The 25,985-nt window shown below is 35.9% G+C and overlaps 1 protein-coding gene across 16 annotated transcripts in view; it reads left to right on the forward strand.

Annotated features, from left to right (window-relative positions):
- The window catches only part of TBC1D5 (TBC1 domain family member 5), a 606,671-nt gene that overhangs the window by 501,186 nt on the left and 79,500 nt on the right, over window positions 1-25,985 (forward strand). For 15 of the 16 annotated variants that reach the window (XM_023207336.1, XM_023207339.1, XM_023207335.1 and 12 more), the window contains 2 exons: window positions 17,498-17,760; window positions 22,204-22,269. In XM_023207336.1, coding sequence (XP_023063104.1) covers window positions 17,498-17,760; window positions 22,204-22,269 — 329 coding nt within the window. The remainder of the gene's footprint in view (window positions 1-17,497; window positions 17,761-22,203; window positions 22,270-25,985) is intronic. The other variant, XM_023207341.1, reaches the window with a different exon arrangement.

Consider the following 25,985-nt stretch of genomic DNA (forward strand, 5'->3'; position numbering starts at 1 on the left):
GCACAGGCTGGAGTGCAGTGGCGCAATCTCAGCTCACCATAAGCTCCGCCTTCTGGGTTCACGCCATTCTCCTGCCTCAGCCTCCGGAGTAGCTGGGACTACAGGCGCCCGCCACCACGCCTAGCTCGTTTTTTGTATTTTTTTAGTAGAGACGGGGTTTCACCGTGTTAGCCAGGATGGTCTCCATCTCCTGACCTCATGATCTGCCTGCCTCGGCCTCCCAAAGTGCTGGGATTGTAGGTGTGAGCCACCGTGCCCGAAATCTTATTTTTAAATTTTTAATTGACAAATAATAGTGTGAAGACTTTTTAACCTTAAAAGTAATGGAGAAAATCACAAAGGAACAAATAACGGATTTTACTATACAACACATATTTTAAAGTAGATAGGTCAAAAATAAAGTGAATCAAAAGACAAATTAAAAATTAGGAAAATATTTGTAGTGTATGTAACTAACAAAATACAATATCATTAATGTATGAAGAATTTAGGCAGTTCAGTAAGAAACACAAGATCTGGCCGGGTGCAGTGGCTCAGGCCTGTAATCCCAGCACCTTGGGAAGCCGAGGCGGGCGGATCACAAAGTCAGGAGATCGAGACCATTCTGGCCAACATGATGAAACCCCGTCTCTACTAAAAATACAAAAAATTAGCCAAGAGTGGTGACTCGTGCCTGTAGTCCCAGCTACTTGGGAGGCTGAGGCAGGAGAAATGCTTCAACCCAGGAGGCAGAGCTTGCAGTGAGCGGAGATCGCGTCACTGCACTCCAACCTGCGTGACAGAGAGAGACTTCATCTCCAAAAGAGTAACACAAGATCCTATCTCAGTGGCCATTCCATCTCTTACCATGGTCTGCTGAATCTTCTTCTTCCTCCAAATATTAAAACAGCCCCAACCCCACACTTCTTTTCTTCTCTATACTCATTCCTTTGAGGATTTCAACTCAGTTCATGGCCTTACAGACCATCATCTGTGGCTGACAGGTCCTTAATTTATGTCTTCGGTTTTACCCATCCCTTGCTACTTAATAAATATTTTCTCTTGAATGTCCCATATGCAGCTTAAATTTAGTATTTTTCAAACAGAACTGTTGATTCTACTCCCACACTCACATGCCTGTTATGCCCACAGTGTTTCTCACAAATAAATACCAAACTTGTTTCTCTTTGACTCCAGCCTTTTTCCTTTCTTGGCCTTAATCTGGAATGAGTGTAACAGCTTTTTCTTCTAGTAAATCATCAAACCTAATTGGTAGTCTTGGGAACCCCCCCATGGTAAAGACAAAGGGTAGGCAAAGATTTCTTATACATAAAACAAAAAACACTAGAAAAGATAGATAAAATGAACTTAAAATTAAGGTTATTTGTTCATCAAAATATGCCATTAAGAAAAAGAACAGGCAAGTCACATACTTGGGGATAATATTTTTAATACATATATCCCAAATATATAAAGAATTTTTGTATGTCAGGAAAAATATAACTTGGGTAAAATACTTGAACAGCCTCTTCACAAAAGAAGAAGATACAAAAATCATCAATATGCTATGAAGAGATGTTCAACATTAGTAATCAGGAAAATGCAAATTAAACCACAATGAGATAACATTTCACACCAACTATAATGGATTAAAATAAAATAAAAAATAGACAGTAGCAAATGTTGGCAAGGATGTGGAACAATTTCAAACCAACTGTAATGGATAAAATAAAATAAAAAATTGACAGTAGCAAATGTTGGCAAGGATGTGAAGCAATTAGAACCCTCGTATATTCCTGATGTGAATAGAAAAGGTATAACTACTTTGTAAAATAGTTTGGTAATATCTCATGAAGTTAAACATATATCCTATAATAAAGCAGTTTAATTTCTAAGGGTTTATCCGAGGGAAATAAAAACACATATCCAAAAGCCACAATAAACAACATCAAAACAGAATGTTCACAGCAGCCCTATTCTTAATACCCCAAAGCTGGAAATAACCCAATCTCCGTCAACAAGAGACCAGATAAACAATTTGTGGTACATTCAAATAATGGAATACTACTCAGCTATAAAGGAATGAACTAGAGTTGTCCCTGGGGGAATTGGTTCCAGGACCACCTGCATTACCCAAATCTATGCGTACTCAAGTCTCATAGTCAGCTCTCTCATATAGAAACCTGCATATATGAAAAGTCAGCCTTCTATTTGACTCTAAAGGAAGGAATTGACACGAAGTAATTTGTGAGTAAAAGAAATGTTCATTCTAGGTGTATTATTTGGGATGGTGGTTATACAGGTATACACAAGTGTCAAAACTCATCAGACTGAACATTTAAGATCTGTACATTATGTATAAATTATGCCTAAGTTTTGTTTTATAAAAAGAAAAAGATGTATTTGCTCTGGACTAGATAGGAGACAATGTTACTATTTTACCTAAATTGGTTAAGAATTAACAACTCTCTTCAGAAAGAGCACTTTAGATATAGATGATTTTACACCACAAACGCTTAGTTATTTGAATACAAAAAAAAACATAAAGTTGCATTTATATAGCCATCAGTGTCCTTTCAAATTCTGATCAACAAATTACTAATATTGATAGCCATGGACTCCTTGGCTTCATGGCTTGGAGAACATTATTAGCATATTATGTCTTTACTGTAATTTAGCAATAAAACATCTGAAAAAAAGTACTGTCATAATGTAACTAAATAGAATTAAGCCTTTAAAAAATCTTGCTGACCATATAAAATGGAAGTTATTCAGGAGAATCTTATAATGCTTTTTAGGTTTCAAAACAGTATGTATTTATTCAATCATTAAACTAAATATTTATTGAACACTATACATAGTGCCAGACACCGTGCTAGGCCCTGGGAATATAATGATTCTAAGACCCACACCCTGACATCAAGGATGTTTAGACTTATGTAAGATACCACTCTTAGGCATATGGGTTACTCCACAATTGAAGCTAACAAGTATTCATTCATTTCACAAATACTTTAATTTCTTCTCTGTGCCAGATATTGAGAGAACATCAGTGAAAAAGATAGATGTGGTGCCTGTTCTCACAGAGCTCAGATTCTAGTGTAAGTTTATAGTCATTGGAAGAATCTTTGTGTACCCTGGGAAACTGCGTTTTTCCAGGACATTCTGCTTAGGCCAGCCCCTGAGAGGAGCACTCCGAAGCTGAGGCACATCCTGATCCCTGGTAGAGATGGGGAATTGTTGGCTGCTAGGCTTTCTTAAGGTAAAATAGTTACCATTACTCCATAAATGCATGGAATCCTACTGAGGAATGTGGATACATCTTAAATGCCCAGGAAACCCTCCTAATAAGAATCTTCTTTCCCTAGATCCTGGCTTCCTCTTATATGTCAGGCAGGGGTCCTGACTAACAGCCTTCTACAGAGGACCTACATGCCAGAATTAAAATTCTGGAATCTTTCATCATCAATATCAGTGAAGTTATTAGGCTCTGTCAGGGGGCAGAGGAAAACTGGGAGAGTTAGCACAGAGAATGTTATTTCTGATCTGCTGGAGTGAGAGATCAAAGAACTAATCTTGGTTTCTTCCATCTCTGTTAAGGCCTAATATAATCAGATGAAATACCTGATTTTGGTTGTATAAAATTGCTTAAGCAAGTTAAAAGACCTATAGCTGTGGAGTCTGTAAAAAGCCATCACTAGATAAAGTGACATACTCTTGAGGCAGTACTGACAGCTCAGCTACCATTTATTTCATCACCTCTTCATAGGAGAAAGAATTACACATTTGAAAAATTGTGTTGTGTCATTTTCAAAACAGAAAATCCATGAATGTTCTGGAATAAAGAAAATATGAGATTCTACTCTTAGCATAGGAGATTGCAGACTTTAAAAAATATGAAGTTCTGTTCTGTGACTATTCAATTGAGCATTTCAGTAGTCACAGATCCTTAAATAAGTTAGATAGATCTTTCTGAAGACTGGTCACAATTTAAATGTACTTTTTTAATAGCAGCAATTTCTGGTTATTTAAGGACAAAATTGGAATAAGATCTTAGTGTTAAACTGTCATTCCAAGCTTTTTGAATGAATAAGAAAATGTCAATTCCCATTTTTAAAAAGAAATGTGCAAGTAAGTTAAATCAGAGCACAGTGAATATTATCCGTACACGTAATGGAAAATCTATCACTAAAATACCTAGGCAGTTGCTTTTAAAGACTTAATTATAGCAATCCATGGTGAAGCAGAGAAGAGAAATCAGGCTTCTTGATTTTTAGAGATATTCTTATCCATGAAATCACATGTCATCTTTGCATCCTCTTTCCTTATTTGGATATGCAACACAAATAAAATCCCATTGCCATAGATGTAGCAGGTATTAGCCCCCTGCTTTCCGTGTGTGTGCCTATCACTTGTCTAACCTCTACTTCCTAATCGCTTCTGGTCCGGGGCTGGGGTTCCCATGAGTATATTTATTCCCTCTAGATCATCATTACTTCTCCTCTTGCATGACAGCCCCAGTGCACCAACTCTTTAATAGCCTCCAAACAGCAAAGAAAATAGTAGCAAGGCCAATTATGGCTAAAGAGCCAAGCCTGGTGAAAGCATCGTAGGTCTTAAATAGCTAAACAGGAACTTTATCAATGGTTCCACAGCTACAGTGGTTTTTTTTACCACAGATAAAAGAGTGGACCATGATGAACAAATCACCAGGGAATAATATGGGTTATAAGGGTTGCATATAGAAGTGGAAGAACTCTTTGGTAAGATTATCAAGCTTGTTTCCATTCATACTCCCTCACTGGTGACTAAGGGAATCCAGGGAATTTTACCAGTGCTTGCTTATTAATTATTAACTTGCTAATAGGAAAGGTGCTAATAAGAAAGGTGAAACTTTTTGTTGCTTCAATTTTCATGTATTTGACTAATTGTGGATTTGAACTGCCTTGTAAATGTTTATTTGTGCTGTTTGCAATTCTTGGATTTAGTGCCAACAAGACAAACATTGAGTTTATATTTTAATGCAAGAAACAATCAAAATATACCACAATAATTTTTAAAGCTAAAAATAACATTAGGAAGTGAGAATTTCTATAAAAAACACAAAACTAATAACAAAGCAAGGAGACAGAGTAAAGGAGTTCATTGTTTTAAATAAAGTAGTCAAAGTGAGTGTCTCTGAAAAGATACTATTTGAACAGAGACTGAGTGTGAGTCTCTGTTCAGTGAGTGTGCCACATGGATTCTTGGGGAAGAACATTTCCCGTTATAGGGAAATGCAAGTACAAAGCTTCTGAAGTGGAAAAATGATTCTGTGCTTGAGGAATAGTCAGCAGGCCAGTATGGCTAGAGCCCAGTGAACGACAGGCGAGGGTGGTAGCAAATGACATTGGTAGTAAATGAGGTTGGAGAGATAGTAGGAGGCTAGATCATGTAGGGCTTGCCTTACAGGCCATTGAAAAGGCTTATGGTTTTATCCTAAGATTTTTGGGAATTCACCGAAGGGCTCTGAATGGTGGAATGATATGATCTGACTTAAATTAATCTGACTGCTGTGTAGAAAATAGTCTATAAGGAGGAGAGGAAACAGAGACTAGTTAGTTAGGAGGTGAGCAGCAAGATTAGCAATGATAAGGTAACATGGTATTGGCAGCGCAGAAAGAGAAAAGTGATTTGTTTCAGTATATATTTTGACTAGCATTTGCTGATGGACTTGATATGTAATGTAAGAGAAAAACAGGAGTCAAGGGCAATTCTAACTGAATTGCACTGGGTAACTGGGTATTATTACAAGCGCACTTCATTTTATTGCATTTTTTACATTGAAGGTTTGTAGCAACCCTGCACTGAGCAAGTCCATCAGCACTGTTTTTTCAATAGCATGTGCTCACTTTGTCATATTTTGGTAATTCGAGCACTATTTCATACATGTTCATTATTATACCTGTTATGATGATCTGTAATTAATGACCTTTGATGTTAATCTTGTCATCGTTTTGGGGCACTGTGAACTGTACCCATATAAGACAGCAAATTTAATCAATAAATATGTGTGTGTTCTGACTGTTCCACCAACTGGCTCTTTCCTCATCTTTCTCCCTTTCCTTGGGCCTCCCTATTCCTTCAGACTTGGTAATATTGAAATTAGGCTGTAGTAGGCCACTTTTGTGTTGCTATAAATACCTGAAGCTGGGTAATTTATAAAGAAAAGATGTTTAATTGGCTCACAGTTCTTCAGGCTGTACAAGCCTGGTGCCAGCATCTGCTGGGCTTCTAGGGAGGACTCAGGGAATTTTACTCTTGATCAAAGGGGGAGCAGGCAGGCATGTCCAGCAAGAGAAGAAGGGGCAGGTCCTACACATTTTTGAACAACCAGATCTCGTGTGAACCGAGAACAAGAGCTCACTTATCACCAAGGGGATGGCACCAAGCCATTCATAAGGGATACACCCCCATAATCCAGACACCTCTCACTAGGCCCCACCGTCAACACTGGAGGCCACATTTCAACATGAGATTTGGAGGGAAAACACGTTCAAACCAATTAATAACCCTATAATAGCTTCTAAGTGTTCAAGTGAAAGGAAGAGTTACACATCTCTCACTTTATATCAAAAATTGGAAATGTTGAAGCTTAGTTAGGAAGGCATGTCAGAAGCTGAAATGGGTCAAAAGCTAGGTCTCTTGTACCAAACAACTGAATCATGAAAGCAAAGGAAAAGTTTTTGAAGGAAATTAAAAGTGCTACTCCAGTAGACACATGAATGATAAGAAAATAAACAGCCTTATTGCTGATATGAAGAAAGTTTGAGTGGTCTGGATAGACAATCAGATGAGTCACAACATTCCCTTATGCCAAAGCCTAATCTAGAGCAAGGCCCTAACTCTTCAATTCTGTAAAGGCAGAGAGGGGTGAGGAAGCTGCAGAAGAAAAGTTAGAAGCTAGCAGAGATTGCTTAAGGAGATTTAAGGAAAGAAGTTGTCTCTGTAACATTAAAGTACAAGGTGAAGCAGTGAGTACTGATATAGGAACTGCAGCAAGTTATCCAGAAGATGTAGCTATGATAATTGATAAAGGGGGCTGGCTACACTGAACACCAGATTTTCAGTGTAGATGAAACAGCCTTCTACTGGAAGATGCTACAAAGGACTTCCATAGCCAGAGAGGAGGATCAGTGCCTGGCTTCAAAATTTCAAAGGGCAAGCTGTCTCTCTCTGTCACTGTTGAGACCTACCGTTCAGAAAAAAATATTCCTTTCAAAATACTACTTCTCACTAACCATGCACCTGGTCACCCAAGAGCTTGCACCCAAGCATTAATCAAGGGGATTAATGTTATTTTCATGCCTGCTGATACAGTATCTGTTCTGCAGCTCACAGATCAAGGAGTAATTTTGACTCACAAGCCTTATTATTTAAGAAATACATTTAATAAGGCTATAGCTGCCATAGATAGTGATTCCTCTGATGGTTCTGGGCAAAGTAAATTGAAAACCATCTGGAAAGGATTTACCATTCTGGATGCCATTAAGAACATTAATGATTCATGGGAGGATGTCAAAGTATCAACATTAACAAGAGTTTGAAAGAAGTTGATTTTAGAAGAAGTTGATTTCAACCCTCATCTTGGAGGGATTCAAGACGTCAGGCTGGGCGTGGTGGCTCACGCCTGTAATCCCAGCACTTGGGGAGGCGGAGGCAAGCAGATCACCTGAGGTCAGGAGTTCGAGACCAGCGTGGCCAACGGGCGTGGTAGAGATGGGTGAAACCCCATCTCTACCAAAAATACAAAAATTAGGTGGGTGTGGTGGCGGGCGCCTGTAGTCCCAGCTGCTCTCAAGGCTGAGGCAGGAGAATCACTTGAACCCAGGAGGCAGAGGTTGCAGTGAGCAGAGATTGTGCCACCACACTCCAGCCTGGGCGACAGAGTGAGACTCTGTCAAAAAAAAAAAAAAAAAAGACATCAGTGGAGGAAGCAACCACATAGGGTGAAAATAGCAAAGGAACTAGAATTAGAAGTGGAGCATAAAGTTGTGGCCAAATTGCTACAGTCTCATGATAAAACTGTAATGGATGAGGAGAGTTCTTACAGATGAGTAAAGTGGTTTCTTAAGATGGAGTCTACTCCTGGTAAATATGCTATGAACATTGTTGAAATGACAGCAAAGCATTTAAAATATTACATAAGCCTGGTTGATAAACCAGCAGTCGGGTTTGAAAGGATTGACTCCAATTTTAAAGAAGTTCTACTGTGGGTAAAATGCTATCAGATAGCATCACATGCTATTGAGAAACCTTTCTTTAAAGGAAGAGTCAATCAGTGTGGCCAACTTCATTGCTGTCTTATTTTAAGAAATTGCCACAGCCACCCCAGCATTCAGGAACTATCACCCTGATTATTTACAAGCCATCAACATTGAGACAAGATCCTCCACCAGCAAAAAGCTTAAGACTCACTGAAGGCTCAGCTGATCATTGGCATCTTTTGGCAACAAGGTATTTTTTAATTAGGATGTTTACTTTTTTTTTTAGACACAATGCTATTGCACACTGAATAGACTGCTGTATAATGTAAACAGAACTTTTATATTTACTGGGAAACCAAAACATTTGTGTAATTCACTATTGTGATACTTGCTTTATTACAGTGGTCTAGAACAGAACTCATAATAACTCTGAGGTATGCCTGTACAAACTTTCAGTTGTCCTCTCCCAGTGGAGTGCTTAATTCTCCCAGCAAGATGTATGAAAACACATGCAAAGTGTTGCCAAGTAGGGCTGCTCACGTAAGCCTTGGTGTCCCTCGGGATTTTTTATTGGGAGTCAGTCATGTAGGCATGGAGAGGTCAGACTGATACAGTGTGACCCAGGACCCAGATGAACAAAAACGGGTGTTTACTATAAATCCCATTGTTAGTGTAAACAATTTGGTGTGACCCAAGGCCCAGATATACAAAGACGCTCTTATCAGGCAGGATATTCCAAAGGCTTATAGGTTATCTCCCAGGAATCAGTCAAGGGCCAGTCCTTTGAAAGTTACAGGCTTTGGGTAGCACAGGTATGCTGAGTTAACCCTTCACGGTAGTCAAAGATACTCTCTTGTTTTCATCTAAAAGTTGTATGGTTCTACCATTTGAATTTAAATTTATGATCCACCTCAAATTAATTTTTGTGTGTAGAATGAGGTAAAGGTTGAGGTTCATCTTTTTAAAGATAGATATCCAGCTGTTGAGCATCATTTGTTAAAAAGTCTTTCCTTTCTCCACTGAATTAAATAGGATCCTTGGTTGAAAATCAACTGGCCATACATATGTGATCCATTTCTGCACTCTGTTTTTTCTCTAGTAACATACTGGCTTAATTATATAACTTTATAGCAAGTCTTGATTTTAAGTCAGCTGAGTCCTCCAACTTTGTTCTTTTTTATTATTTTCACTACTCTAGTTCCTTTGCATTTTCATATAAATTTTACAATCAACTTTCCAATTTCTATAAAAATTATTGGGATTTTGATTGGAGTTACATTTAATATGTATAACAATTTAGAAAGAACTGATACTTAAACATTATTTAATTATCTAATCCATGAACACGGGCTATCTCATCCTTTAGTTAGGTTGTCTTTAACTTCTCAGCAGAGTTTTATAGTTTTTTTTAATTAAGAAAAAAATGTATTCCTCTGTTTTTCTACATCTAATCTGTTCCTTTCTATGCCTGCATTTTAAAATGTAACTGTTTAATTTTGCAGACTCAAATGTTTCTTTATATTTTATTGGCTTCTGCACCCCTACCTTCAAACCATAACAGTTAATTCTTAGTAAATGTTTACTGCAGCTGCATTTTTTAAAATTATGAAGACATATAGTGATTCTCAAAGTGGGAAAAGAGAGGTGAAGAGGGCAAAAACTTCCCAAAGTGTGAACATTTCAGGATTATATTCTCTTCCCTTCTCATGTATTTCTGGCCTAGGCCAGAAAATTCCTAACGCTCTAGAGATTCTGCTAGTGTGAACCATGGTTATTTATGGGAATGATTTCGTATCCCTCAGGTACAGGTAAGAAAATAAATTAGTTCAAAACTACCACTCTCAAAATAGAAATCGCAGTATCTCTTCTCACTACATTAAATGTTTTTATGGTAGAAAAAAGTATAGGTAGAACAATTTGAAAAAATGATAGAAAGAAATATGTTTCCCTTGAAATTCAACTCTTAAGGAATAAGTACTGACAAGCTAACCTTCATCATTTAGTTTTAATAAAGATCTTTAAGAATCTAGAATTCCTTGAGATGAGGAGTGAGTTTACTTTCTAAAATAACAAACCTTACAGTATGGCAAGCAAATTAAAATTAGATATAGAAGTCTTTCATTGAAGTAAATTTGAAACATTCAACTTCAAAGTTAAAGAATTAAGAACTTTAGAAACATTCCTATTACAGAATTCAAAACCTTCAGCTTATAGATTTTTTGAGACTAGGTCTTGCTCTGTTGCCCAGACTGGAGTGCACTAGTGTGATCACAGCTCACTACAGCCTCGACCTCCCAGGCTTAAGCAGTCCTCCCACCTTAGCCCCTCAAGTAGCTGGGACTACGGGTGCACACCACCATGGCTGGCTTTTTTTTTTTTTTTCTCCATAGAGACAGGGTCTCACTATATCGCCCAGGCTGGTCTTGAACTTCTGGGCTTAAGCAGTTGTCCTTCCTTGGCCTTCCAAAGTACTGGGATTATAGGTGTGAGCCACCACACCTGGCCTCTAACTTACAGAATTTTTAAATAGAAGTATATCCTGATCATTACCTTAGATGTTAAAATCATCTTGAAAGTATTATGTTGCAACTCTGATGCATGTTTTAAGTTTCCAAATAGATTGATATCTATAAGCATGGAATAAATATAAACCATAATCCACTCAGCAGATCAATAATGACAGAGTTAGGAGTATACAGAGGTGCAAAGAGAATATTGTTTCTTTCTCCAAACCAGAGATACATAGATATATGTTTAGTGGCATCAATTTATTTTTTCCAAGTATCCCACTACATTAAATGTTTTTATGGTAGAAAAAAGTATAGGTAAAACAATTTGAGAAAATGATAGAAAGAAAATGAGACTATGAAAGAAAGAAGGGAAGAGAATAGAAAAGAAAGTTCTTGGAAGGAAGATAGGAGGAAAGAAGGGCAGAAGGAATGGAATGGAAACTGAAGGTGAATCTAAGGACACAGGGCGCATAGGCACTTTCATTTGGAGATGGGGTTTGACTGACATTTCTCAAGGTCCTATACTAGTATACAAGCCTGTTATTTGGTCCTTTTATCTGAGTGATGTGATAAATGTGACAATAGATGCCATTTGGCACTGCAGATCATAAACTCTTAGAGTTGGAAAGGGGCTTTCCTTTAATACTGTCTCTCAGGCATGCCAGGACTAGGACTGGGCTCTGTGTATCTAAAGATTATTTTTCTGGGAGGCCGAGGCGGGCAGATCGTGAGATCAGGAGATCGGGACCATCCTGGCTAACACGGTGAAACCCGTTTCTACTAAAAAAATACAAAAAAATTAGCCTGGCGTGGTGGCGGGTGCCTGTAGTCCCATCTACTCAGGAGGCCGAGGCAGGAGAATAGCGTGAACCCGGGAGGCGGAACTTGCGGTGAGCCCAGACGGCGCCACTGCACTCCAGCCTGGGTGACAGAGCGAGACTGTCTCAAAAAAAAAAAAAAAATTTCAATCTCTACTTCTACAGTTCTAGGATTGGAGCCCTTACTTTTGTAAATGAAGTCTGTTTTATCACCAGATAAGAGTTCCTGTGTCATAGCTTTTGTAACTCACTCTTTTAACTTTTGTAACTCATCTCATTTCTAAGCCACACCAAAAATGGGCTGCTTTCCCTCATGGCATCCCTCACTGTGTTGTATGTAAGACTTACTCCTCAGGTTTTGCAGTCATTCCTCTTCCAGCATAGTTTTCAGTGTCTCTACTGTTCCACTCTGTTTATAAACACAACTCAGTTCTTTCAGAAATTAATTCATTACCAAAGCTGATTGCCAAAGTCATACAGTATCTTCTGCAGTGTGAGGACTCATCTAGTATTAATGCAGTCCAAGGATCATAGTTTTCTTCAGTATCATCACTGTGAACTCATATTAGTCTTGTCAGCCAAACCAAACCCAATCAAAACATTAATGTTTGGGAGTTTTGAATTTTTAAAAAATTTAAACTCATGTTATCCATGCCTTCTTGTTCTGTCTGTAATGTGCAATTATAAAAAGTTTTAAAATAGTTGCATGAGCTTTTATTTATCTTTGTTAAATTTTATGTTTAATCTTTCATGCTAGCCTGTTGAGATTATTTTAAATTGCAAATTTTTTAGTCCTTTTTTCTTTTTGCTCTTACTACTGTTTTTAATTTATACACAATAATTGTACACATTTTGGAGGTAGAGTGTGCTATATCATACATGGATACAATATGTGATGATCAAATCAGAATAATTACTATATCTGTTACCTCAGACATTTATCATTTACTTTATGTTGAAAACATTTAAAAATTTGATTCTTTTATTTGATATATTGGGTGTCTCTTTAGCCTTTGGTGTGAAATTCAGTAAGCACATATTTTCATTCTTCTATTCACAAAGTTGTAGAATGTTCAATCTAAAAAGTACCTAAAATCTCATAAAATTCAGCTCCCTTATTTTAGGATGAGGAAACTTGGGTCCAGACGGGATAAATAACTCTCTCATGGTTACACAACTCATTAACAGAAAATTATGACCATCCTAAAAGATGGATTGGTAGCAAGTCTGTGAACCAAGACTGAGACACATATAATCACCAGTAATACTTGGTGGGTGCTAGAATATTGAACAATATGCTTGGGGTACAGTTGTCCCGCTATATCTGAACATGCATTATTCTCCATTATTTCCACAGGTACTGACATATCTTAACAAAATCTAACAGACCTTTCACACTGTCAGATGAAGAAGTAAAGTTGCCTTGGAATGACTTTTTAGTGAACCATACTGTCTACTTGTAATAAAAGATACTCATTTCTAAGTAATTAGTAAAATTATTTATATACATCAGTTTATTTTCTAGTTTGTCCTTTCCATAGTCTTTTTGAAAAATCAAAACATTTTCCCACTTCCATTCCTCCAATATTTCTGTTTTATTCAATAAATCAAAATAAGTAATATATTTAAATGCAAACAAACTCAGCCATCTGAAATTTTTAATTGTACCTAAATAACAAATGAGCCAACAAGGCTATTTAGAAAATGAGAGAAAACTTTCATGCTATTGTTAAAACCAAGCGTATGTGTAGCTTTAAATGCTTTTATTGGAAGAGAGGGAGAATAAAGGATGAATAATTGAATGAATGAACGGAAGTATTCAACCTTGGAAAACACAAGGAAAAGAAATAACAAAAATATATATAAATTAGAATATAGAGAAAAATAATTTGAAATAAATTGAAGTGATTCTTTCACAAAAGTATAGCTAAGCATCTAATAAGATTTTATTGCAGAAAAAGTGAAATAAACAAATATTAGATATTATAAAATCTAAAAAATAAATATAGAGGAAGAAAGGAGACAAACTAGAATGTTGTAAATACTTAGATCCAGGAGGGAAAAGGTTGTGGAGAATTTTTATAGAGGTGATAATGTGATAATGGTTTTTTAAAAGCTTCAGAAAGTTTATAGAAATGTGATAAAAACAGGCCATGACTGGCAACTACGAAGGCATTGGAGGCCCTAGAAGCTCTTTCAGTAGAGTGCGGGTCAGAAAGCCAGGCTGCAAGACATCAAGTAGGCAATAAACGTCTAGGAAGAGATAGCTAAAATCACCTGTTTTCATTCACAGTGTAGCCTGGGATTTCTTCACCTGCTTGTGAGGAACCAAAAATAGAAATTAATGCAAAACTTACTTTTTAAATATGTTATATTTGATTATTTTAAAGTTGGAATATCAGATACTGTGTTGGTCTTAAGAACATTTTATGAGGTAATTCGTAGTTTTGTTTTTTTAACATTTATATCCTAGTATACTTGCAACTTTGTCCTATAGATGCCCATGCAGTATGATGGCATGAATTAACACAACACAGAAATTGAGATCAGTTGACTGTGTTCTCTGCTAACTTTGTATAGTAATGCTTCTCACTAGAAGAGAAACCAGTGTTTAAAAACTGAAGATAAGCTCAACAATGAATTCAGGTCAGAATAGGGTGCTGGTACAGGTATTTCGAGGAGATTCTTGGATCTTCAGAAAGTTCACCTATTGGTACTGACAGAACTTGTTAAATGAGATTGTGCCAAAAGTAAGTTCCTGGCAGAATTTTAAAATAATCTCTCCTAAACAGTAATATTTTTAATAACAGTAGATAGACAATAGTAATGAAAGACTTCAATTATACAAAATTGGTTACTCATTAGATTTGCTATTCAATGTCTTGTTAACTCCAAATTCCTCTTGCTGTTTATTATTCAACACTATTAACACATTGCACTCCATCTTTAATCTAATCTAATCTAATCTAATCCCTGCTGTCCATCAGATCTCTGACAACTACATTAATTTTCATTAATTTAGCACACATGACTTAGTCATACACATCACAGCCATTAATAATTGTTGGAAGTTGTTTAATATTTCACATGAAGAATTCTACTGCTCATATTTCAGTTCTAAATTAGATAACTTTGGTATAGAAACTGTTACGCCTAGAAAAACAGACAAGCTCTGGACAGATTGCTTTCTCTGTATGACTTACAATTGCTTATATCCGGAAGACACATAATCACCTTCAATTGTTGTTTTGAAAAAAAAAAAAAAACATTCTTCTAGAAGCTGTGGGTACTGAATGAGGGAGAACATGGTTAAAAACAAAACAAAAAAAAAATGTTCAAAAAAAGAAAACAGTGCTCATCCCCTTTTAAGAGCTATTCACATGAAAAATTGCTCCTCATAAACTTGATCTATATGTTTTTCATGGTTATTAGTAGTAATGAAGATGCATTAACCATATTCTCTTGATAATGCTCTAGCACTTTCTTAGTACTTTTATCAACATATAAATTTTACAACTGGCAATATGGGAATTCTGACTAGTACATTTTTGTGTATAAAAAAGGGTAACAACATTATAACTTCTTCATATCTGGGAATTATGAATCCTGACTTGCAAACAAGCAAAACTAAAATGCAGCAGAACTTCAGTACCATGATAGCTTTTCTTTATACTGTCACTCACAGGAAATGGGAATGTATGCAGGCTGCTGAGTGGAATGTAATGCCAGAGGTGAATGCCTAGTTAATCCAGAATTTATGAGTTTTTTTCATTTCATTCATTCTTTTTTCTCAATAAGCATACATTGAGTGCCTTGTCTGTTGCCAACCTATGGTAAATGTAAATTAAGAATGCTCTACTTCACTAGGAAGCATCTAAAAAATGAAAGTAAGTGGTGCATAATCACTTTATATCCTTATCTCCATTAGGAAACATTATTTTAAATAATTTTTAGAAGGACATTTAAATAGCTCAATTCCTTAAAGATGAAACTTGATGCCAAAGGAACCATTTGAAATTTTTTTCACACTTCATTGAGTTATAATGAATAGATCTTTCTTTTATAAAGCTGAATTTCATATTTTAAATTTGATTTGTCCTACCTCCAAAGCAATGTAAGTCTCTAATACCTAGACCATAACATTAGCTAGCAACGTTAGAGAAAACTTTATGGAAGGAAGAAGTCTAGTGTTCTTTCCTTTTTATTATAGAACTATGGATCTATTCTGTTTTACAGCAACATCTAGTAGTGCAAGGACATAGCTGTCATATTAAAAGTAGAATTGCCATGTAAGTGCTGACAGCTAGATCTGAGAGAAAGAAATCATAATAAAAATCAAGTTAATTAAAATCAAATAAGTAGATCTCTTAAAGTTGATTTTCAATTTTCCATTTTTATGAAAAAAGCAAAATGTGAGCTATTTCATTTATATTAATGATTTGGGCAATAAAAACAAACTTCAATATTGTCATGGAGCTGGACTCCCCTTTACAACTAAAATCATCTGTAATCATAACTGGTCTTCAAGATAATAGCCCTGAGATACTGCAGGATTCTGAGTCATTTGGGAATTGTTCATCTAACAAATGTTAACTTGGTGCCCTCTATTTGCCAGGCACAGTTATAATACAGGTGTTGGCCACGAGACAAAATTTGAGAGAGAGAGTAGTGGTTAAGGGAGTTGATAGCTGCTGAGAGCTAGAGTCAAATAAGAATAGACCTTTGGATCTGCAATGTGAAGTCATTGGTGACCTTGAGGAATGGCTTTAGGGCAATGGCACAGCTGGAGCTTAGTGGACCAAAGACTGAGGAAGCAGAAGCTTCCTTAATATACCTTGAAAAAACGTGTTATAAGTAAAGAAAGAAATGGGATGGTAACTTGAAGGGAACAAGGGTTCAGTAGAGAATTTAGTGTACATACACATATACTCACCATGGTTGTATGCTAATGGAAATGATACAGTAAAGAGGGAGAAAATGATGATGCAGGAGAGGAGGATGCAGGAATAACAATCTCTGAAGGTCAGAGGAGATGGGATTCAAAGCACAAATGGAGAGTCTGATCTTCCACTGTGGCAGGTGAAAAGATGGACTATGGGTAGATGCTGCTACCATTTAACAAATATTAATGATAAAGTACCTATGATGTACCAGACAATGGCAATATAATAGTTAACAAAAGAGACAAAAATTCTTGCCCTCATGAAACTTGTATTTGAATGGGGATTGGAAGAGGTGAACAAATGATAACCAAATAAATACATGAAATATATAGTATGTCAGATGATGAAAAGTACTATCGAGGAAAATAAACCAGGTAAGAGGAGAAGGAGGATACGGAGCGCTGGGGCAGAGAATAAGGATAGATTACAATTGCAGAGAACTGGGCACTTGACATAACTTTTAGGAATTTACTTCATGACTGTCAGACACATTTATTTTCAAAACCATATTAAATTTGGCCTAGTACCCATGTGCCGGGCCTGGTGAGAAATCTACTCTTAGCTTTGTTTCATAGATGCCCCCTCCTGTGAGGACCCCAGGACTTGCCTAGCCTCTCCTTTATAGTCCAATCACAGGTTTTAAGCATATATTTATTTATGTGATTATTTGATTAATATATTCTTCTGTACTAGACTAGAAGCTCCAGGAAGGGAACAGTGTCTATTTTGGGCAATTATATTCTCATAACCCAGCAGTGTTGGCTCTATTTGTTGAATGAATGAATGAAAAGTAAATAAGACTGTTTTCCATAAGCTATGTTTTTAAGAATCTCATTATTATTCTGTAGTAACTTTAAATTTTCACTTTTCACTTTACATAGCTGGTCTAGTAAATGACCTTTGTCAAAGCAGACAAGGTGTGCTTTTATACCAATTAATTATGTGAAATAGAATCATCCTCTAAGTGTAAATAATGCCTCTCCATTTCTTTTTTTTAACAGGACCAATGCCAAAGGTGCTCCTCTGAATATAAATAAGGTGTCTAATAGCCTGATTAATTTTGGAAGAAAGTTGATTTCCCCAGCAATGGCTCCAGGCAGTGCAGGTGGCCCTGTACCTGGAGGCAACAGCAGTAGCTCCTCCTCCGTTGTGATTCCTACCAGGACCTCAGCAGAGGCCCCAAGGCATCACTTGCAACAGCAACAGCAACAGCAGCAGCAGAGGCTGATGAAATCAGAAAGCATGCCTGTACAATTGAACAAAGGTAGGAAAAATTACTAGTAAATCCAAAGAAAACATTCACTATGTAGCCTGGGATTTCTTCACCTGCCTGTGAGGAACCAACCTCCTAGAATAGAAATTAATGCAAAACTTACTTTTTTAATATGTTATATTTGATAATTTTAAAGTTGGAATGTTAGAGTTAGTCTTAAGAATATTTTATGAGGTCATTTTTTTTTAACATTTATATCCTAGTATACTTGCAACTTTGTGCTGTAGGTGCCCATGCAGTATGATGGCATGAATTAACACAACACAGAAATTGAGACCAGTTAACTGTGTTCTCTGCTAACTTTGTATAGTAATGCTTCTCACTAGAAGAGAATTCAAAATGAGAAGTTCCAGTACCATGGGGCTTCACTATCACAGCATTCATTGGTGCGTTGCAGTTGTTTTGAGGAAGTGGGCCACTAGGCTTGCAGTGTCTCACCCAGCTGCTTCACTTCTAAGGAATACAAACCGGAATCTTAAGCAGTGGGGAGAGAGAAACTAAACAAAACTTCAAGCAGCCAAAGTAAGTGTATGAGTCTATCAACTAAAAGTTAGAACCACAGAACGTTAGAGCAGAGGAAACTTGGGAGATCATCCAATCCTTATCTCCCACTGGATGAGCAAGGGCACTGCTGTTGGTAGCACATTTTCTGCTGGGACTCAGGTAAGCTCACTTCTGTTTCAGCCTTTCCGGAGCTTCACCTCCCTCATGTTTTGTATTCATAAGAGAGCACTTCAGGTTCTTACTCTGATCCTTTGCACTCTTATTTTTCACCTATTTTTGAAGAGTCATAACGTATTAGGTCTCCTTTTTCATAAGAAATTGGAAACAGCTACATTTATTCTTAGTAGTAGGACTCTGCTAACTGTACTCTAGAAGCAAGAAGTTGTACCTTGATGGCAAAAAATATTTAAAAAGCAATCCTAAGACCTCACAAGCAGTCTGGGGCCACTTAGTGTCAGAGCAAACATCCTGACCCAAGTATCATTCATGTCTTAAAGGGATCCCTCTGTTATATCAGAGCTCAATAATTAGTGTTGACGATAACATGAGTAATATTGTCAGTAAGAAGATTTTAAAACTATGTTCCATATACTCTGTTTAAGGAGATTACATTCAAAATCAGTTTCTAATTTTACATAATGCCATTTAAATTGGTAAACTTATGTTAAATGGACTTTCTTCCCCAATGATATAAATGTTGAGTGTTATTCAATGAGTGTGCAGACTCATGCACACAAACATGAGTGTCTGTATTCCTCTATTGATTACATCATGTTATCCTTCTATTCAGTTTTTATTTGCCTATGTAAAATACTAGATTTTATATAACTAGTATTTAAATTTTTATGAGAATATTCAATTTACGATGCATAAGAATATCTCGGGCGTGGTGGTTCACGCAAGTAATCCCAGCACTTTGGGAGGCCAAAGTAGATCACGAGGTCAAGAGATAGAAACCATCCTGCCCAACAGGGTGAAACTCCATGTCTACTAAAAATATGAAAATTAGCTGGGCATGGTGGCACACACCTGTAATCCCAGCTACTCAGGAGGCTGAGGCAGGAGAATCGTTTGAACCTGAGAGGCGGAGGTCGCAGTGAGCCAAAATCGCGCCACTGCACTCGAGCCTGGCAACAGAGCCAGTCTGTCTCAAAAAAAAAAAAAAAAATCTTACTGAAAATTATATTCTTTTCTTTTTAACGTAGAGCTGTCACACATGATTTTTTTTAAAAAAGAGACCAAATCATTAGCATGTTGTAAATGTATTTTAATGCCAGGAGATATGCCCATTTCCAGAATGGAAATGAATGTTATTTTACATATTTCTTAATTGTACTGTTTTATTGTTTTAAACAAATACAATTTCAATATTGCTTTGATAACAAGCCATAGTCAGTTGTAATTCTAACTGATGGCAGGCAAATGAGTCAGAGAATCTCTTAATGTTGTAGCTTAAATTTTCTGAGGAACTAAGCCAAATGACTAGAAATATAAAGTTGTGTCTCCAAGGAAATGTCAAGTATTAATATCACAGTAAGTGAGAAAGGAAGTGCATGGAGATGGAACAATTGATGAAAACCAAGTCCCCAGTTATAAGGAGACAACAGAGCACTTAAGCAAAGTATTTGGAACATGATTATCACTAGGGCATTTTAACTGATCCCTGTGCTGAAAGGAAGTAGCCTTGTTTGGCAGCCCTTCTATATTTGTACTTGTGGTTTGTTCTTCTCATGTCAGTCGACCAAAAACAAAAACTTGTTTACCTTCAGATTAATTACAAATGTTCCTGCTAATGCCTCTTCCCGCACAAAGGTTTGGATAAAACAAAAGGCAAAGAGAACAGTTTATAGAAGTAGAAGATAGTGTAGTTTGCTGCTCTTCTCTATTCATCCATTGATGAGCCCTAAGCAACACCCTGAAGCTCCCTGACCCTCTTGTTTCCTCACCCTGAAATAAGAGATCTGGGCTAATCCCTGGAGAGTCTCCCATCTCTAGAAATCTATGGTTGTTTTGGTAGAGCATGTATTGATTAACTCTACAGTGAAGAATACTTCTCCAACATTGGTTCTTTATGCTGGTATTTCCCACATGTATCCTGCTGTGCTGTCACACTGACAAAGCTGCAAGCATATCACCTGGTCCCATAGATCAGTGAACACAATATTTAGCCTGTCAGGAGGCTTGTGTTGCGAAGTGATTTCTATCTCAGAACAGAGTCATCTACTTTAATGCCTTTGAGGAAAGGTAATGTAATAGTCTTTTTAGTGTACTCTGCTGGAAAATTTGAAAGTTATGTTGAAAAATGGTTGTTTATAAAGATGAAACTGTTTATGGTTTTCATAATCAGTTAACTTTCAATTACTTGTGCTTATATGCTTATATAGGGGGACAGTTGTATTTGTAATCCAAACTCACATGTGTTGCTTGAAGTACATTGTGTAGTTTGTCTATGTGTTGGTGTAGGATAGTGAAGGAGCAGCCCAGATGTTCCCTGTAATATTTTTGGTGATATTTAATGTTAAAATGTGTGGTCAGTCTCTAAATATACATTAATAAGTGATCTAGAAGCAGCAGAGTAAAACAGGTAGCAGGCACAGAATTGAAAATCTTCAAATATACAGAAAGTAGGCACACCATTTATCAGTGAATTTAGAGTTCACATATTATGAAAATCTGGGGCCCATTTCCACTAAAAGCTATTTATCGCTTATTTGTGGTATGTTCCTATTTATAGATTTTATTTCAATTATAGGAGACTAAATATGTGTCCTGTTAATTGATGATGATGGTATAATTGCAACTTAGCAGTTTCCAGATTAGCTGGCCATACTATAAGTCATAGTGGTCAGAACACTGAGGATATGTCATTTAACTCAAAAGTTGATTTTTTTTTTTTACTACTGTATATATTATATAAAAGCTCAAGGGGAAACAAGTCAATTAATCATAAATGATCATACATAGAAAATATGATGCTTTTTTTAAATGCTTTTTTCTGTAGTTTGTTAGTCTGAAAATAGCATAGGCCTTCAGATGGTGATATATCCAGAGAATGATTCTGTTAACAGTGACTATGCTTAGTGTTGAACTTTGTCATCCAGGAAGGAAATCAAAGAACCAAAAAGTCTTCCTTCCAAATGTTAGTGCACCTCAGGTTCTCAATGAGATTTCCTGTTATGCTCCTTTTCCTTTCTTATGTTCTTAAAATGCACTTGGTTTTTTGTTTTTTGTTTTTTTTTTTTCCTGTTTCCTTTGTCTATATTTTAAATTGCTTTTTGAATTTGAACATGTCATTATTTTAAGCACTTACTATAAGTCCAATTTGTAAATGAAATCTTGCCTATAATAAGTATATCAAGTTAAGGGTATGCAGTTCACAGATTTATTTTTACATGTTGACATTTATAAGTACATGTGGTAACTTAAGAAATCTTTTCATTACTTAATATGAAATTAGAACTTATTTAGGTCTTTATCTTATCACTGAAGAAGTTGGTTTCAAGTTTAGTTAAAAATAAATTTTGTCTGATATAGGAGGAAATCAATTTCAAAAGAATGCCTATTTTTAAACAAATGACATATAACTTAATTTTGGATGAAAGAGAAAATATAAAATCACACTAATATTTGTAGCATCATGAAATATGCTCAGCAAAATCTTTTGACTGCTGAAGTTTCCTATACTGTAGTTGAAACTTGTTTGTGTTTTTTTAAGAAAAACAAACACAAAACATTCCTAGGAAACATGCTTTTAAAAATTATTTTCTTTAAAAATATTTTATGTTAATTTTTCTAAGCTTGTGCATTATTTTGTTTTGTACTATATTTTTAGTAATTTGATTAAAGTATTAGAACATTCAGTAGAAAAGAAAAGTGAAGTTGATTATTTCCTTTTTATGAAATCTAATTATTTTTTCTTATGAAATCCAGGCGATGTAGTTACAGGAAGCGATGCTCAGGTTTCTGTTCCTGTCCAGACTCTAACTGACCTCCAAGGTACAGTTACCATAACAACATAGTGTTTCTTTTTCTTTGCCTACAGTATTATCATTGCCTACTCCAAAACTCCATTTTTCTTTTTGCCTACCCTCCATTCATATTGTTTTCAATTCACTACCATTGTTCAGCCACTGAGTGGCACTATTGTTTAGAACAAAAGTCCCCTCTCATGTCATACCTTGGTGATGCCGAATATGGCTGTGATGTGGGTTTTCTATTAGGTGTGCACAAGCCTCTTTGCAAAATAAGATTCACCCTATATTTTGTGGTTATTATAACATACTATACTTTGTGTGCCAGCTCACACTGAGGTGTTCTTTTTGTTATACTGGTGATCTGTGACAGTATTTGACCAATTAGTTCTGAAATTGGAACACCTTACGTGCTATAATTAGCGAGAAATACTTATATTTTACCTGAAATAATTACAACCTGATTTTGAAATGCTTTTAAGTACTGCCTTTGAATTATGAATTCTATTAACACAAAGTACAGTTTAACAAATCTTCATGTATGGTAACTGGCAATGGTTTTTTAAAAAGAATGTTTAAATATCATATCCATTTGTTCAAAATATAGAAAAAAATGTAATTTTTAAATACAAAAAGTGATCATCTACCTCCTATGCAATTTTAAAGCATATAAATATTTAAAGTGGCTGCATTAATCTTGTATTATGCAGTCTTTTAGATGAAATATGCCGTAGAGAGGATTTCCGTGTTAAATGGAAGCCTGGAGAAACTTTAAGAATCTTCTATTCAAATTCAGACTAAAATGATAGCAGTATTAATTAAAATCCGTATCATATTTTTCTTAATTTAAAATATCCATATAGTCATGCTAGTAGTATTAAAATAGTGTTTTAATAATGATATGTCCTCATATTATCCATTTTTGGGGGGGGAACAGAAAAGAATGGGTTGTGATTAAGAGATTGCTGTATTGGGTTAACTTAAAAAACAAAAACCCACCATGTTGTGGCAATAGAGAAGTAAGCTTTCACTTCGGCATATAGTTCTGTGTCTCACAGGCATAGTTTCTGGAGGTATTCTGGTAATTGAACCAGATGAACTTCAAGGGCTTTTCTAACTCAGGGATTCCATGAAGAGCTGTTCATTCTTGCTGTCTGTTGAATGATATACATAATAAAGGAGTATGACAGCATGGACAAGAGGAAAGGCAGATAATGTCTACATGATTTCTCTTTAGCTTTGCACTTAGATTAATATAAATGTGATCGTCTGATATGGAGAGAATTTACAAGACTTAAATTTATTTTCTATAATTAAATTCTGAGCCCCATAGACAACTTTTTAACATGTGTTTTGTTGTCCCAGCGTTAATTGCTACAGAGTAGATCTTTGGCTTCTCTGCAAGACATGGGATATGAAGCCCAACTTATACCTGTGGGAAGAAAAGCTGAGGGTTAGCTTGCTTATTTTGACTTCTGCTTCTATGCCATTGATAAATCCAGTTTTTTTCCTACAAACCAGAGCCACAGCAGTAATGTAACTGTTTAACTAGAACTTCAAAGAGGGAGGTTATATTGTTTTGTTCATATACCTTGTGTTATATAAGTAGAATTATCTCATTCATTTATTCAACAAGTGTTTATGGAGTGCCTGCTGCTGTGTCAAGCTCTGTTTTCATTGGTCCCTTGGCTTTCCCTACAGCTTTACCTGGTCATTTGGGCATTACCTTTGCTTTAGATGACCCAGTTAAGACTACATAGTTGGGAACCAGCTGTTTTACTAGATACCCTATTCAGAATCGCCTCTGCCTCCCATACCATAGCAGAGATTGTATCAGTCTGATAAGGAAAGTTCCAGTAACTTTAATAGATGTGAATCACAAATAAATAGTTTTTAGTCTGTAGTAATGATTTTGACAATGATAGACAATGAGAGTACACCTACCTAATTTTGGGAAGTCACTTTTCATCTTCCTCAACGTATTCCCTGAAAAGCACCAAGAAGCAAAGGGAAGTAGAAGTAAACCAAAATAGTGGTAGCAGCAAAAAAATATTCTATCTATGCTTAATATAATCAGTGTCAAGGAATTAAACTAATTAGACTTTCCCAAGTGTCTTTTTTCAAAGCAATGAAGTAAATTTCAAGAAATAAAGTAAATATCAATACTTTTGATGATTCCTTGACTATAGGTAGTCTTTTTAATGAAATTTTATGTCTGTATCTTTGACTTTTAACACAGCAGTTACATGGGCTTTTATTTTTAAGAAAAAGCCTGAATATAAAGTGAGATTCTATAATTTAGATCAATAAGTAATTTTTAAAGAATTATTCAAAAATTTCATTTTATATCTTGCAGTGTAGGTTGCAATCAATCACACACCCCCAAAAAAAAAAGCCACAGCAAACTTTGTTTATCAAAGACTTAACTCAGTGAGGTTCTTCAAAATTAGTTTTAGAAATTGCATACTTACCCCAGAAACCTTTGTCAAGAGATATTTACAAATTTATACACACACACACACACACACACACACACGACACATGTTATTTTTAAAGAGAATCTCGAATTTGTAACAACAGAAGTACAGTCAGCCCTCTGTATCCATGGGTTTCACATCTCTGGATTCAGCCAACTACAGGTCAAAAATATTCAGAAAAAAAATGAGTCTCCACTGAACATGTCCAGACATTTTTCTTATAATTCCCTAGACAATATGGTATAACCACCATTTACATAGCATTTACATTGTATTAGGTATCATAAATAATTCAGAGATGACTTAAAGTATAAGGGAGGATATGCGTGCATTATATGAAAATAGTACTGCCATTTTATATAAGAGACTATATCATCCTTGAATTTTGGTATCCACAGCAGTCCTGAAACCAATCTCCCATGGATACTGAGGGATGACTAGAGTTAGGTATTAACATATAATGTACCTTTAGGAAAGAAATACAGATTTTTAAAATAATTTCCATAGGCATCTTTAAAAATATATTTGTATGTATACGTTTGTGTTATGGATATAAATATGCACATACATACCCACAGATATCTATAACATCAAATTGTCTTAAATATAAAAAGGTTAAAAAAGAAAGTTCCGTCCAGGTAACCACTGTTGATATTCTTAAGGTAAAACTAAAATATATGACATTAGATGATTCCAATTAATTAAAGGTACTACATGAAAAATGGGGTGGGGAGAATCTCCATTTTCTCCTCCCACCTTTCTGCCAGCCCATTTCCCCGAGGGTAACCATTGTTAAGTTTCTTATGATTTCTACCAGGAGAAAAAATTACATATTAAATTGAGGCATAATGTGGGAGTCACATTAATGTGGTAAGAGCTCAGTTGTTTGGAGGTGACTTTCTCTCTGGCCCATCAAGAAGAAAGCACTGACAAAAATGTCCCAGTGTAAATGAAAAGCAGCAAGTTGGTAGAACAAGGAGAGGGGTATCAAGTCAACCAGGGTAGAACAGAGTAATGACAAGAAAAAGAGACAGCTTCCACTCACAAGAGTGAGGGAAGAGACCAAAAAACAAAAAAATGGTCCTTATAGATGGCACTATATTGATTAGCTGCTCTGGTTATTGTTGAGATGTGATGGACCTGAAACACAACAAGTATTTCCATTATGTTCAGTATAATCACTTTAAGGCAGAGAAATAGATGTAAAATGAATTTTGAGAAGTGTCGGTTAGCTAGAAAATGCATTTTTGTGGAACGTCTATTC

This window comes from Piliocolobus tephrosceles, chromosome 2 (assembly GCF_002776525.5).
Source record: "Piliocolobus tephrosceles isolate RC106 chromosome 2, ASM277652v3, whole genome shotgun sequence".
NCBI classification, from domain to species: Eukaryota; Metazoa; Chordata; class Mammalia; order Primates; family Cercopithecidae; genus Piliocolobus; species Piliocolobus tephrosceles.